The 16,457-nt window shown below is 32.9% G+C and overlaps 1 protein-coding gene across 1 annotated transcript in view; it reads left to right on the top strand.

Moving 5' to 3' along the window:
- Positions 1 to 10,379: 10,379 nt before the first annotated feature.
- Positions 10,380 to 16,457, top strand: part of LanB2 (laminin subunit gamma-1) — a 56,665-nt gene continuing 50,587 nt past the window's right edge. The window contains exon 1 of the mRNA XM_088260869.1: positions 10,380 to 10,586. Coding sequence (XP_088116995.1) covers positions 10,446 to 10,586 — 141 coding nt within the window. The 5' untranslated portion in view covers positions 10,380 to 10,445. The remainder of the gene's footprint in view (positions 10,587 to 16,457) is intronic.

The following is a 16,457-nucleotide window of genomic DNA, read 5'->3' on the forward strand; positions in this document are numbered from 1 at the left end:
ATTTACCACTTAATGAGTTTTTTTTACATTTACGACTAGTTTCGAAGACTAACAGATGTTTTCATCTTCTGGTAAAAATTAAAACTCAAATTAAATTCAGTTTGAATTTTTACCAGAAGATGAAAACATCTGTAAGTTTTCGAAACTAGTCGTATATATAAATAAAAGTCATTTTGTAGTATATTCAAGTGTTTAATTAAAAAAAATATATTTATGCATTTCATTTTTTAACGAATTTTGATAGAAATTATGAGGGTTCAAATTTAATAAGGTAATTTATGATCTTAAATGTGAGTAAAAAATAATAATCTGAGCATTCCAAGATACAGCTTTTGAGATGCAAATATTTTGACGTCACTACGAAATGTCCTATTGTGACTCGGTTAATATTACCGATAAACTTATTTCTTCTTTATTTTAAGATTACATGAGAATAATACTGATTAAACACAAAAAAATACACATCATTTAAATATATTCCTCTAATATTTGGTTTAGTAAGATGTGAGTATCATTTGGAAAATATTTTTTATATACAACATTTTGAGTGTGTCCAAATACTTGTTCACAAAATCTGGATTATCTCCAATTACAGGAGTTATTTTCATATTATTTTTTGACATCTCATCAAAGATGAAGAAGAATATGGAAGTCTGGGCATTTACGGGGCTTAAGACCGTCATAGGCTGGTTTAAGTGATCACTTTACACACGTGTAACATTCACCAATTCTACCCATTATTGACAACCACACTACTCAAATTCTTGGAAGTTCTATACATATATATGAACCAATTTAGAAACCTTGTTCATGAATCACTAGAACTTCACTTGAGACTGGTGAGATTGGTGAGATGTAAATGTAAGCCCCGTAAATGCCCAGACTTCCATATTCTTCTTCATCTTTGATGAGATGTCAAAAAATAATATTTTTTATATACGTGAAATTACTGTTAGTATGTGTATCAATTGTTAATCTTTAAGTAAATGTGTTTGAATATTGTACTCTATGTATCTCAAAATAAATAAACACATAAAATGCGAAAAATTGCATTTTTATTTCAATCACTTCCTTATCCAAAGACCAGTGGAAATGTATTTTATATTCACAACAGTGTGTCCGAATACTTGTTTACAAATCTGGGTTTCTCCGCCTGGGAGTTATTTTACATTTTTGACATTTCAACATGAATGTGGAGGAATATGGATGTCTGGGTATTTACAGAGCTTACGACCGGCTGGTTCAATTATTATTTTGCACATATCGTTCACTCTTTTCAACAACGTCATATATAAAAACTTGATTTATCAGGAGTTCGTTTTTAATGTTTAAAAATATAATACATACAATGTATTTATAATTAATATTAAGCCACTTATTGAACTTTTTACTGTACAACAGATCTTTATAGGTGAACCCTGAATGTTTTTTCTGCATTTGAAAAATATTTTGCATATAAAAAAAATAGTTAAACAATACCTTTTCTTCAAAATGCAAAAACAACACTTTCTGCCCTGTAGCGGGAAATATTAAGTTAAAAATATGCCGCTTTTGCTGGGATATAGTACATTTTCTGGGCATTCCGAAAACATGCACAACTTAAAATTGATGATTTTTTATATATGACGTTATTGAAAGGAGTGAGCGATATGTAACATTCATCATTTTACCCATGATTGACAACCGCGCGACTCAAATTGTGGATATTTTATATTCTTAATACGACGTCTCTTCAAAGTTTGGGATGAATGTCAAATTGCTGGTTCAATTATAAAACCGTTAGCAGCCATCTTCCACCGTCTTGCGTACTCCGAACTGAACAGGAACTACTTTGCTAAAGCATTATCCTGACAGCGAATACTGTGAATGCCGAGATACTCTTATAAAGAACAAACGTATTTTTAATATCATTTTGCGTCATCTCAACATAGATGAAAAAGAATATGGATGTCTGGGCATTTACGGGGCTTACGACCGTCATAGGCTGGTTTAAGTGATCGCTTTACCGACGTGTAAGTACCCATTATTGACAACCATACTACTTAAATTCTTGGAACTTCTAAATATATATATATATATATATATATATATATATATATATATATATATATATATATATATATATATATATATATATATATATATATATATATATATATATATATATATATATATATATATATATATATATATATATATATATATATATATATATATATATATATATATATTTATATTTTGTTTAAATTCGAAACATAAGTAAAGTGCTTGAATTCACCAGGATTTCAATAGAAACATCTATGGTGAGTAGAAAGAAGCTTTTTATTGAGTAGAAACTCTTTTGACTTTTTGAGGATTCGGACCTCACATACAAATTGAGTAGAATCTCAATTTGTATGTGAGGTCCGAATCCTGGATTATAATCACATGCATGAGAAATGCTAGAAAATATCCTTTTCATTTATTTTTATTTCAGCTCATTATTTGACCAGTTAACATCACAACATTTTGGGTAAGTATTTAGTCATACTCAAAAGGTTGTAAACACATTTTTGTACCAATCTGAGTGGGAATAAAACCTGTACGCAGTTCTTCTGGTGTTATTTTTAGGTTAAAATTTGTTACTTACCTCGTTCATTGAACGACCTTGACGATGTGCAAGCATTGTGGAATCCTGATTATTGGATAGAATTAGCTCATACATAATTAAAAATAAAGAAAATTTCATGAATAAAATTAGGTTATACAGAATTAAAAATAAAGTATTTTTCATTAAAAAAATAGGTAATACACTTCTGACACTCAAATGCATATATGTATATAACATGAGTGTTAGATCGCTCACTCATTTCAAGAACGTCATAAATCAAAAATCGTCAATTTTCAGTTGTGCATGTTTTCGGAATGCCTGGAAAATGTACTATATCCCAGCAAAAGCGGCATATTTTTAACTTAATATATACCCGCTACAGGGCAGAAAGTGTTGTTTTTGCATTTTGATGAAAAGGTATTGTTTAATTATTTTTTTAAATAAACTAAATATTTTTCAAATGGAGAAAAAACCTTCAGGTTTTACCTAAAAAGATCTGTTGCACAGTAAAAAGCTCAGTAAGTGGCTTGATATTTATTTTTAATACATTGTATTATATTTTTAAACATTAAAAACGCTCTCCTGAAAAATCAAGTTTTTTGATTTATGACGTTCTTGAAAGGAGTGAGCGATATGTAACAAGTAAGGAATTTGGCACAAATTTTACGCTATTACGAACATCATTACTTGTATTAGAGTTTACCCTTTCTGCTAGTACACCATGCTTCAATATAACATTGGATTATACAGTGATGTCTCGCATAACGTACTTAACACGTTGGGGGCGGAATACATGCCAGGCGCGTATGGCTAACATTTACCGATGAGGAATACACGCTAGGCGCGTGATTGATAACAAAGTCAAATGGCTTACAAAATATCATTGCGCAACTAAAAGTATATCCTTAACTCATCGGTATACCAGCCACCATATCTTAAAATAAAATGAAAAATAATATAAGTTTTTTTTGGTGCAGAGATTGTCGTGGGGTCGGTTTCATCCACTTTAGTTTTGAGTTACCTACAGTAAAAAGTCAAAAGAAGTGAGATGTCACCAAAACGACTGATCCAGTTTAAAATTATAACCGCAGATACTTTGTGCACATTTTATGAACTTTATAAAATTTATTAACTTTGTTTTAATCAATGTTTAATTAATACAATTTAACCTACCGTTTTCGACAAACACCTTGTCATCATCAGGGTTTATTTTAATTCTAAAACATTAAAAACATTAAAATACTCTCACCAAAAACTACCACACACTCCGTAAAAAATCCTACATGTATTCATGAAAAAGCGGTTATAACAAAGTTATTTAATTTTATAACGGTTATAAAAAAGTGTCACAAAGTATCTGCGGAAAACATTCAAGAAACTTTGTTATAAGCACTTTTATTACTAGTACACTTTAACCTACCAGTTTCGACAAGAACCTTGTCATCATCAGGGTTTATTAAATTCTAAAACATCAAAATACTTAAAATTAATTATATTTCCGTAAAAAATTTTTTTTTTTGAATTACCTAACGTCCAAGTGACTCTGAAATCTAGGTACGGCTTATGCAACACCGTTTATCATAACCCTACTCAGGCTTCAACTTTAAAAGTTTCATAGCCTATGCCTACTTGTGAGTGGATTTACTCTTTATGTTTAAAGTTACTATAATTTAATGTAATTCATGAGTGAAAATTCTAGGCAAAAACACTCGCTATTTCCATAACAAAACTTCCACACTCCGTAAAAAACCCTAAAAAAAATTAGGATTTTTTACGGAGTGTGTGGAAGTTTTTGGTGAGAGTATTTTAATGTTTTAGAATTAACATAAACCCTGATGATGACTAGGTTCTTGTCGAAACCGGTAGGTTAAATTGTATTTAAAAAAAAAACTGGTCAAAACAAAGTTTATTAATTTTATAAAAATAACTACAGTATTACTGTTTGTTATAACCATTTTACATATAAATATGGTACATATGACGACTTTGTTGAGATGTCAAAAAATACTATAAAAAATAACTCCTATAATTGGAGATAATCCAGATTTATGATCTGGTATTTGGACACACTCAAAATGTTGACTACAATTTTATGAGTGAAAATTCTAGACAAAAAGTTCATCACTAGTTTTACGGGTATTCATACAGCAGCACAGAAATGATATGTGAGAAGAATTCCTAGAGCAATTGGCCAGTCCGCCGCCCTTATCACGGTCGCTATCAGCGAGCTTCCCGAGGCGTGTTTCCGTCCGCGGCCGCCATCTTTGTCGAGATAAACTACATCATGTACCATCTACCCACTGAACATGGGCATAATAATCATCATTTATTCCAAATTCAGCACATCGTCTTATAAATTATTTATTTATTTAAACTTCATGTACGGAAAATAATTAGGTACATTGCCGGGCTTATCGCTAAAAATACTACTTTATAATATTCTTCACAATCCCAATGCACCTAAATATCTGGCTGAACACTTTATATACCTCTCAGATCATGGTCTATCACTTCGTTCTTCCCAAGAAAGATCACTTTCCATTCCTCGCCATAACACATCATTCTTCAGTAATTCCTTCTCTGTCCAAGCGGCCAGACTATGGACAGAGAAGAATTAAAATAATGATATCTTCCATACACTTTTAAACTAATGTATAAGCAAAACATACGCGGTGATTCTTCTTCTTCTTCTTTTCTGTTTGTGCCATCGCATGTCGCTGCCAGCTATCTCTCCACCTATTGAAGGTCTGCCTAGGGGTCTACGTCCTTCAGGGTTTCCTTAAAGGGCGATACGAGGAAGTCTATCTTCTGACATCCTGTTTACATACATTCCAGTATCGCCTTCGTTGTCGTCCCCACCTCACGATATCCTCCGTCTTACGTATGCTCCGGATATCGGTGGACACGGCGATAATTACACGAGAATTGAGAGCAAAATTTAAAGGACGCGTCACGTTTATTACGCATATCTCGTTACACGAGAGAGAAAAAAGATGTAACGTAGAGAGAGGGAGAAAGAGACCTATACATTCCGGCACTACGTGAGTAGAGCAAGTATGTATGGACTATGGACGTATACACAACGATACAAAACGATAGAATAAAATAATGTCCCGGGTAATATTCAATAAATATTAGAGTGTAAAATCACCAACATTTATTAATACCCCATCCCCTAGGAATCGAACCCAGGACTTCCAGCACGGTAGCTAAGCTATACACGCTAACCATTACACTTAAACATTAAGGCGGACAAAATATGGAGGTCTTACTGCACTTATTTTGTAATACTCGTTTATGCGAATGATTTGAAAAAAAATGTTCTGTAAAATTCTCCAATAAAATAAAATAAAATAAAACAAAATAAATACGTTTTGATATATTTGACAATGTCTTCATTCAGGACTCTAAATTTACGACTCCGAAATATGTACAATAGTTGACGGCTTTATCATTCAAAGAGTCAAAGGTGTTCCGAGATAAAAATACCAAGTTGCGAGTTAAAATTTTACTTTAACCTTTTCATAGCCGCAAATAAATTACGCCGCAGTGCTCAACAGGCCAAGTATTTTTTTGAAAAAAAAAAGTTGTCGAAAGATTTTTTTTTGTTGTTTTTATTGAATTATAATTTACTTACCAAATATTATATCCCGCATCGATTGTTAGAGTTTTATTCTTGAAGTTAAACCAGTTTCAAATTTTCAGGGTTGTCACACTAAGTCGCACACGCAAGTTTTTATTAAATTTAATATTAACACACAACTATTATTTATCAATGGAATATTTTAAAATAATAAGAAAAACACAAAAAAATTGAGCAAAATAAAAACCCCTGGCGTTCAAAACAATCGATTAAAATAATCAATATTTCAAGTGGTTTGAGTGGTAGCCCTAATGACATCTGTCAACTGTCAGCTGAAAGTGATACCGATAAATCACTTAAAAGTATTTAAAAACTTTATAAAATATTTTGTGACAACTTCAACTGATGGCAATGTATGTTCCGTTTTTGACAGATTGTCAATATGAGTTAAAACTGCGGAGTAATACGTCATCAAAAGTACTGACGAGATATCTCGTCTCTGGCCATACGGGCACTCCGCCATTTGCCGAGATATCTCGTCTCTGGCAACCATCGGGTTAAAAAACGTGCTACATATCGCTCACTCCTTTCAACAACTTATATATATATATATAAATAATAAAAAAAAATTCTGGCATGCTAAAAGAAGTTATACTAAAAGAAGATGATGAAATTCGTATCAAAATCGTGTACTTGGGAGAAATTGTGTCTCTCATTTGATACATAAAACCATTTCAATCGTGTGTTTTACATATACTTATTTATAAAAGTATTTTGCATATCGTTCACTCCTTTCAACAACGTCATATTTAAAAAAATACTCGATTTTTCAGGAGATCGTTTTTAAAGTTTAAGAATATAATAAAATGTATTAAAAATAAATATCAAGCCACTTATTGAACTTTTTACTGTGCAACAGATCTTTTTAGGTATATCCTGAGTGTTTTTTCTCAATTTGAAAAAAAATTGTAAATTTGAAAAAATAATTAAACAAGACATTTTCTTCAAAATGCAAAAAAAACAACACTTTCTGTCCTGTAGCGGGTAACGATTATGTTAAAAATATGCCGCTTTTGCTGGGATATATGTAGTACATTTTCTGGGCATTCCGAAAACATGCATAACTGAAAATTGACGATTTTTGATACATGACGTTGTTGAAAGGAGTGAGCGATACGTATTATATCGTGGGTTTACTGGCAAAAATGTAAAAAAAAACTAACTAAGTAACCATCACGCCGCTTCCCCGGAGGGGTAGGCAGAGAGAATAGAGCGCCACACCACTCTGTCCTTGCAAACATTCTTCGCCTCTTCCACGTTCATGCATCTCCTCATACATACCCGCCGATTGTTACGACTCCAAAAACAAAAAAAAAAAACAAAAAAACGTTAAATCTAAAATATGGAATTTTGACTTAATGATGCATATTATAAAGTATTCAACGTTCTATAAACTGGTAAAATACACCGAGTAGTTTGAAATGTCATATTTATGTGGTTTTGAAAGTAAAGTTGAGTTTAATAGCGGGTATTTTATTCAGGCTAAATGTTTTAAATAACAGGGAATATTAAAACAGGAGTTTTAGAGTTAAGGTTTTTTGTCAGTATACCCACGATATTATAAATGTATTGAATTTGATTTTGGTATCGCGAGAGCAAATACCATAAGAGCGTTATCCAAAATGAATGGTAATGTTGTTTTACGTTATACCATGTGTGCGGCACTTTGAACGTCAGCTGTCTTCAACTATGGGCACGAGAGCGGGTTCAAGTACGGAGAAATAAGTGCTAAGTAAGAATTAAAGTTAGTTTTACCATAAAGGCGGCGGTGAAACATTTTTTTCTTTGTATTATACCTATAATACAAAAAATAGATAAATCCAACTTGCGATTGAATGGCAAATAGAAACCTTAATTGGCAGTGAACGATAGAATTCCGTTTCTAATCCTAATTTATGAAAGCGAAGCATGAAGTTGGCAAAAGAAAGATGAAATGCAGTCAAAGTGTGCACTCTCAGTGCGTCAAAACGATGTGTGCTAGATAGTCGAGTGGTTATATGAGGAAAGAGTGTAAGGCTGAGTTGAGTATTATCGATAAAATGTAGAAAGGTTTGTTTGTCGCTCATACCCATACATTGTTGAGATGGTATGGGCATGAGCGAAGAAAAAATAGTTAAACAAATTTATGAGGAGAATTTTGCCTTGTAATGGCATTTTCAAAGGAATTTGAACATTTGTCACACAATTTAGTTTTATGTGTTTTAAACAATAAAATACAATTAAGTAGACTATATTGGTTTATAATTTAATTTAATTACAGTGTTTCTTCTTCACACCCTTATCCGAACCCCCTAATGGTGCATAGGGCACTGCATCATATAAACGCAGTGTTATCTTGATCGTTAACATATGAAGGAAAGGTGATCAACCCTCCGCTTCAGGTAATAGTCCAGGGTAGTATTAAATAAATATTAGAGTGAAAAAATCACTTATATTTACAATAATTAAAGAAAACACTTCGTTTTTTACCACTTGAGTTTTATTATAGACTACATGTTTCAGAAGTTAAACTTCCATCATTCAGGTCTGTATAGTAACTAAAATATAAAATATAAAATTTTTATATTCATTTGACACCCACCTGGGAATCGAATCTGGGACCTCCAGAACGGTAGCCGAGCGTGCTGACCATTGCAATACGGAGGCGGACAACTATACTATGTATATTAAAATATAAATAGAAAAATGTTAATATTTTGACGTATATTAAACAGTAAGCATTTTTATACTTTTCAAAGTACATACTCAAAGCAAAATTAATTTTTATTTGCATTATTATTACATGAACGAAGGTTTCGTACCCCTGGTGGAAAGTATCTTCTCCGAGATAAGATTTTAGTGTTATCCCGCCGACGAAATAATAATGAGACACTTTCACAAAAGTACTTTTGTACTCCGCACTTCCACAAGCGGATCATATTGTATCCTTTGTACATTTCGGTGAAAGAAATATATTGCTATCCGGACGCCAATTTGCTGAGCACGCCAAGACAAAAACATGTGTCTATGGCTCACATCTTCAATGTGACGGACGAATACAATGCGGGACTATGAGTAAAAAGGTATAAAGTCATTTATGTATATTTTTTTATATATTTAATTAACCCCACTCATGATTTTAGCTTTAACAAACAACTACTGCTACTACTACTACCATCACGCCGTTTACCGCAGGGGTAGGCAGAGAGGATGGACATACACTCTTCTGTCCTGACATACACTCCTCGCCTCCTTCACATCCATACATCTAGTCATACATGCCCTCTGATTACGCAGACTTTTGACACCGCCAGATTTTAGGTTAATAATAATAATAATAATTTGGATAATTTGTATAGCGCCATTTTCGTAAAATAATACCTCAAGGGCGCTTATAAATACATGGATAATAATAATATAATAGGATGATGATGATAATGATATACAAAAAAATAATAATAATAAATGCGTCGTCACTCGGTCTCGGGCCGTCGAGTCTGGAGCGGGGAAAGGATGAGTCGACAAATTAAAACGCCTTCCTCTTGATCCCATGGGCTGGAGAATGGTCAAGGTGTTGGGCAGGATGCCTTCCTGAGCGATGGTCGTCACGCTGGAGGGCAGCTTGTTGAGCTCCTCGTCATTGTGGATGGCCAACTTCCAACTTCCAGACTAGCACGGTTCTGATAGATTTGATCGTGCCAAGTCTTTTTCGGTCGTCTTCGTTCTGTTTTCCCCCTCACATTCGCCACATATATTTTCTTATTCATTCTCTCGTTATCCATTCGCTCCACATGTCTATACATCTAAAAATGAAACAATAATCTTTTTTCTGCATCATTTAATATATTCTTATGAAACCATCACGCCGCTCTGTGTTTGCAAACATTCTTCGCCTCTTCCACATTCACGCATCTCATCATACATATATACATACATAAATACATTGAGCTAGACACAATAAAACGAAATTTGAATAAAAAATGAAACAATAATGTTTTATTTTCTGCATTATATAATATATTCTGATGAAGTCATATTTGCACGATATTAAGTATGCCAGATAATTAATTTCATTTATTAATTTAGTTTACACCTTGCGATGCGCTGTCCTTACTCACCGCGCGGTTAGCGTCCTTGTGGACGAGCCGAGTTTGAATCGCTCGCCTCAGTACGCGACCGCAGTTGCAGCGACACGGTAGCGCGTGTTTGCGTCGGTGTAGCGCGCGCGAGATCATGGAATCCAGGATGCTGCTGCTGCCAGTGCTGCTGAGCGTCCTGCTGCGGAGCACCCTCGCCCAGGAGCCGCACCAGACGCCGGCGCTGGGCGGCAGGGGGCCCCCGGCGGCCTGCTACAGCGACATAGGAACGCCACAGGTACTCGACTTGCGATACAAACTTTTCAACTCGATAGCAGCTTTGACTGTGTGGGTGCGGAGTACCAAACTTGATTCTGGGAACTTCTAACCTCTAGTCGGCTCTTGGCTTTACACTATTCTCATACAGAGTTGACAAATCGCTCACTCCTTTCAAGAACGTCATAAATAAATAAAAAACTTGATTTTTCAGGAGAACGATTTAAAAGTTAAAAAATATAACACAATGTATTAAAAATAAATATCGAGCCACTTATTGAACTTTTTACTATGCCACAGATCTTTTTAGGTAAAACCTGAAGGTTTTTTCTCCATTTGAAAAATATTTAGTTTATTTAAAAAAATAATAAAACAATACCTTTTCTTCAAAATGCAAAAACGACATTTTCTGCCCTGTAGCGGGTAAATATTAACTTAAAATTATGCCTCTTTTGCTGAGATATAGTACATTTTCTGGGCATTCCGAAAACATGCCCAACTGAAAATTTACGATTTTTTTTTATTTATGACATTCTTGAAAGGAGTGAGCGAAATCTCTCTCTTCTTCTTTGCTTTAAATGTACATAAGCCCTCTACTTACGACAATTCGTTCTTACACATTTTTTAATGTGTTTTATTTATTTATTAAAAAACAATAATTAAATCGAATATTCGGATTATGGATCATGTAAAAAAATCATTACCAATGCAATCTAAGATAATAGACGAATATAAATAATTATAAGTAGTGTGTAGTCAAATGTAACTATGTATTTTCACAGAAATAATTATATATACGTATGTTATTAAATAATAATGTTTTATTAAATATTTGCATCGATTCTGTTATCACATATCGCTCACTCCTTTCAACAACGTCAAATATCAAATATCGTCAATATTCAGTTGTGCATGTTTTCGGAAAGCCCAGAAAATGTACTATATCCCAGCAAAAGCTGCATATTTTTAACTTAATATTTACCCGCTACAGGGCAGAAAGTATTGTATTTGCATTTTGAAGAAAAGGTATTGTTAATTTTTTTTTTAATGTACTAAATATTTTTCAAATGGAGAAAAAACATTCAGGTTTTGCCTAAAAAGAACTGTTGCACAGTAAAAAGTTCAAAAAGTGGCTTGATATTTATTTTTAATACGTTTTATTATATTCTTAAACTTTAAAAACAATCTCCTGAAAAATCAAGTTTTTTGATATATAACATGATGGTTTTTGTTAACATGTTTTTTGATATATACAACAAAGATGAAGAAGAATATGGAGGTCTGGGCATTTACAGAGATAATGACCGTCATAAGCTGGTTTAAGTGATCACTTTACACACGTGTAACATTCACCAATTCTACCCAAAGATTTGAGTATTGTGGTTGTCAATCACGGGTAGAGTTGGTGAATGTTACACGTGTGTAAAGTGATCACTTAAACCAGCCTATGACGGTCATTATCCCCGTAAATGCCCCGCAGACATCCGTATTCTTCTTCGTCTTCTCTGCTTTATATAAACTGTTAGGAACTCTTGTACAAATCAGAACAAAGTACATATTATTTATTATAAACTAACTTATTGACTAACCATCACGTCACTTCCCCGTAGGGGTAGGCAGAGAAATATAACAAAAAAAAGTACGTGGACACACGTGTGTATCTTTTCGCGCAGTCGGTCGCGTTCTGAATTGTGTATTTGAGAGCACACCTTAGGCTCGCTTGTGGAAAGTGAATTTATCGTTGAATATATACAGGGTGTCCCATAATCCTACGTATTCCTTTTAAGGGGTATTAGGCCAGCTTATAACTCACCAAAAAATGAAAATATGACATCAGTAAAAGTGCCTCCGTTTTACAGATATTTCCACTTTTATGAATTTCCCGCACATCTACGTCTTTTATCAGTTTTTTGAGTGCCAATTTTTCAATTTGTCATATTCGAGGATTCTAATTTTTGTTTCATAATACTGAATAAGTATTCTAGTGATAACAGTCCAAAATATTACCAATACTGGGTTGCCTTGGCGGAAAAAAATATTATTGCCCGGTCAATGATTTAAAAATAAATCTTTAGGTGACTTTGACTCTTCACCCTGAAAAAAAATATATGACGCTAACCTGGCAAGTTATTTTAAAAGTTTGTTCAATTTATGTTATTTTAAAAACAGTATAACATTTACTATATTTTACTTTGTCCGCCTCCGTAGTGTAATGGTCAGCACGCTCGGCTACCGTTCTGGAGGTTCCGGGTTCGATTCCCAAGGGGGGTAAAATAAATATAAGTGATTTTTTCACTGTCATATTTATTTAATATTACCCTGGACTGGTACCTGAAGCGGAGGGCTGATCACCTTTCCTTCATGTGTAAACGATCAAGATAACACTGCGTTTATATGACGCAGTGCCCTATGCACCATTGGGGTGCGGATAAGGGTTTTATTATATATTATTATTATATTTTACTTTAGAAAAAATATATTACCTTTTTAATGCAAAATGAGCTGATCTTATAATTATTTTATTTATTAGAAATTCCGATGTAAAGAATTGCTTTGTTTTAGTAAAGTGAAAAGTGTTTATGTTAAATTAAATTATTTTTGTCTGCTATCGTGAAACATAAATTAGAATCCTAAAATATGAAAATTTGAAGAAATGGCATTAAAAAAACTGATCTAAGGAGTAGATTTTCGGAAAATTCATAAAAGTGGAAATATCTCAAAAACTAAGGCACTTTTACTGTAATAAGCTGGCCTAACACCCCTTAAAAGGAATACGTAGGATTATGGGACACCCTGTATCTATAAACATTCCAATAACGAGGAACATAGGAATATCAGTTTAAAGCTTTTAGCCTAAATAAAATACCCGCTATTAAACTTTGAAAAAAGTTGAATTTACTTTTAAAACCACTTATTTATGACATTTCAAACGAGACTAATTTTTGGAATTTCTAAATTCAGTCACATCACCCCACTACTTCACAAACTCCACTGGTTACGCTTTCCCGAAAGGGTTGAGTATAAACTCTGCCTACTCATGTATAAATCAATACACAATATGGCTCCAGAGTATCTTAAGGAGCTGTGTATTCCAGATGAATTGGTTGATATACGTCTCACGCTTCGATCGGCTACAACATCTGCAATGGGCAAAGTGATCTTACCAGCTCGCAACCAACGCACTAAGTTCGGCGAGCGTGCCTTTGCTGTTGCGGGACCGACGGCGTGGACTGCTCTTCCACCAATGTTTAGAAATAGTGAGAGTGAGATAATCTTTAAAAAAATACTAAAAACGCATTTGTTAGCTAAATCATTTCCACCATAATATTTTCCCCAATTCATTCACAGTGAAGCGCCCTTGAGGTATTTTTTTTTACGAAAATGGCGCTATAAAAGTTATCCAAATTTATTATTATTATTATTACTTGGTGTACATATTTTGCCAGTTTCTAAAACGTTGAAAACTTTACAATATGCATAATCAAGTCGAAATCGCATATTTTTGAGTTAACAGTTTTTACCAGTACACCCACGATATGTACTTTCGAAAATTTTAAGGAGTGTGATTAATTTTTATTAAAATGGAAATAAAAGTGCCCCGCAGTTGTTCGTAAATGTCAAAATGTTTCATTATATAATTGACATTCAAGAAAATAAGGGCATATAATGCCTGTAGCCTTTTTAGCAAGATAGTAATTTCTGACGTTATGTTATGCCAAATCTTATTCTCTAACCCTTATCTGCACCCAATGGTGCATAGGGCACTGTATCGTAGCAACGCAGTGTTATCTTGATCAAGCATGTCAAACTCGCGGTATTTTTTTTACGGCCCGTCAAACCCGCGGTTATATTTTTCATTTATTTTAATACTTCATGATGTTCTCAACAAATGTTCAACAAATGATGTTCTTTTACAAAATCATTAAGTTGAATCTACTTTACCTCGTGTGAGAGTCTTATTTTTTATATTCGTAGGTACTTACGTAAAATCACTTATAATTAAATTAGATATATTACTGATTTTTATTTTAATAAATACCATAGACATCAACCAATAGAGCCGCCAATAATTAAGCAATGTTACCAATTTTAAAATAAGTCCATCATTTCTGTGACGTCATTCATTACCAACTTACGAAAAACAACGTATTTACGAATGCGAATTTTCCAAAAGAAAATGATGAATGAAAATATTGATTATATCGGGTGTTATAAACACTTCACGAGTCTAATACAATCCTTTGTAGGTTGAGTATGTTAAATTATGAAATGTGAATTCTAAAAAACAAAAAAATTCCAATATGCACTAAAGAGCCAAGTCTTCATTGGAGAGAACTGCGTTATTAATTATTAGTTTGTAAAAGTAAAAATGTCTTAAAAAAATTAATTAAAATTATAAAAATAACTTTTCTAACCACATTAATATAAAAAAAAAATCTTTAATAAACTCAACGCGTGAACAGACATGTGACCTCTCCTATGGAATGAATTCTGTGTTAGCGAATATCCCCTTAAGTATAAATATCAATCAATATCCACAATTTCCCATAAAATAATCGTTATAATGTTTTGGTTACGAGAATTATATAAATTGCTTAGCCAGTGTAAACTGGGCTTCATTATTTTAAAAGAGTGAAAACAAGATGAAAGCCAGCATGTATGTACATATAATGTTTGTAGCAGTGGCGTGCCTAGGGGTTACCAGTAAGGCAAGCCCATTATTTTTCACATTCGTGAATACATGATGTACCTATAATTTCTTCACCTCATAGCATTCCCAGTAAGCACCCTGAAAGTATTATAAATATAAACAATGTATGCTAATCATTGTAAAAATGTGCATACATGTAACTTTTGTAAGGTTTAGCCATCACCTTGAAATAAAGAAAAAGTTCACTATATAAAATATCATCCTCAGATATCAACCATCACCAATAAGTACCATCACCATATAATGGCATGCATAGTGTTTAATAATCATCATCGGAATCCATAGATATGTATACATACAACAATAATGGTTGATAAAGTATATATGGTATGTTTATCAATTTTGATAGGGTTTAAAAAAATAATAACCCTAAAAAACATATTTGCTCAAACCTTTTTATGAATTATGAATAAAAGCTTTCGAGAATTATTTATCATACAAATGAATTTGCTTAAATGTTATAGAATAGCAATATACACATATTTGAAATTAGTGAAAAATACCCCCGCAACGTACTGAAACATTTTTATTTGTATTCTAAAGCGAACCGCCTATCTTTTTTCAAAAACGATTTTATAATATCCTCATAAAAAGTCACTGAATGTTTGAGATTTGCTAATAGTTTTTTTTTCTATGGCAATCATAGAGAGTTCGGAAAGGCGATTTTGTCCTTGTGTATTTCTTAAGTACGTGTGTATTCGTTTTAATGCTGAAAATGCGCGTTCTGCTGAAGCACTTGTAGCTGGTATAGTGATCACCAAATGAGTTAACTTTAGCAACTCTGAAAATGCATCTTCAAGACTATTTTCGTTGATAAAATCTATAAGCTGAAATACATTAAAATCCTTCAAGTCCGAAGAAGAGTACAGGCATATTAATTGATTTTTTAATGATTGTTTATCAAAATGAATACCGTAGTGAAATTCTAAAGAATCTAATTCGTCAGTTGGAAAATTCAGTTTATATCTGTCGTAAAGCTTGTTGTTGAGCAATTGAAAAAAATGAAGTTTGAATATTTCAGAATATCTGTCATTAATTTCGGAAGATATGTTATCAATAATTTGGATGAAAATTCTTTTGTAATCCGTACGAGCACACGAAACATTTCGTCTTAAGCGAGGGGCAGTATTGTTTTGAGATGCAATGACATATATTTGATCAAATTGCGATTGAAAATCCGTA

Source organism: Brachycentrus maculatus, unplaced genomic scaffold, assembly GCF_059751285.1.
Source record: "Brachycentrus maculatus isolate JH-2025_06_01 unplaced genomic scaffold, ASM5975128v1 h1tg000144l, whole genome shotgun sequence".
NCBI lineage: Eukaryota > Metazoa > Arthropoda > Insecta > Trichoptera > Brachycentridae > Brachycentrus > Brachycentrus maculatus.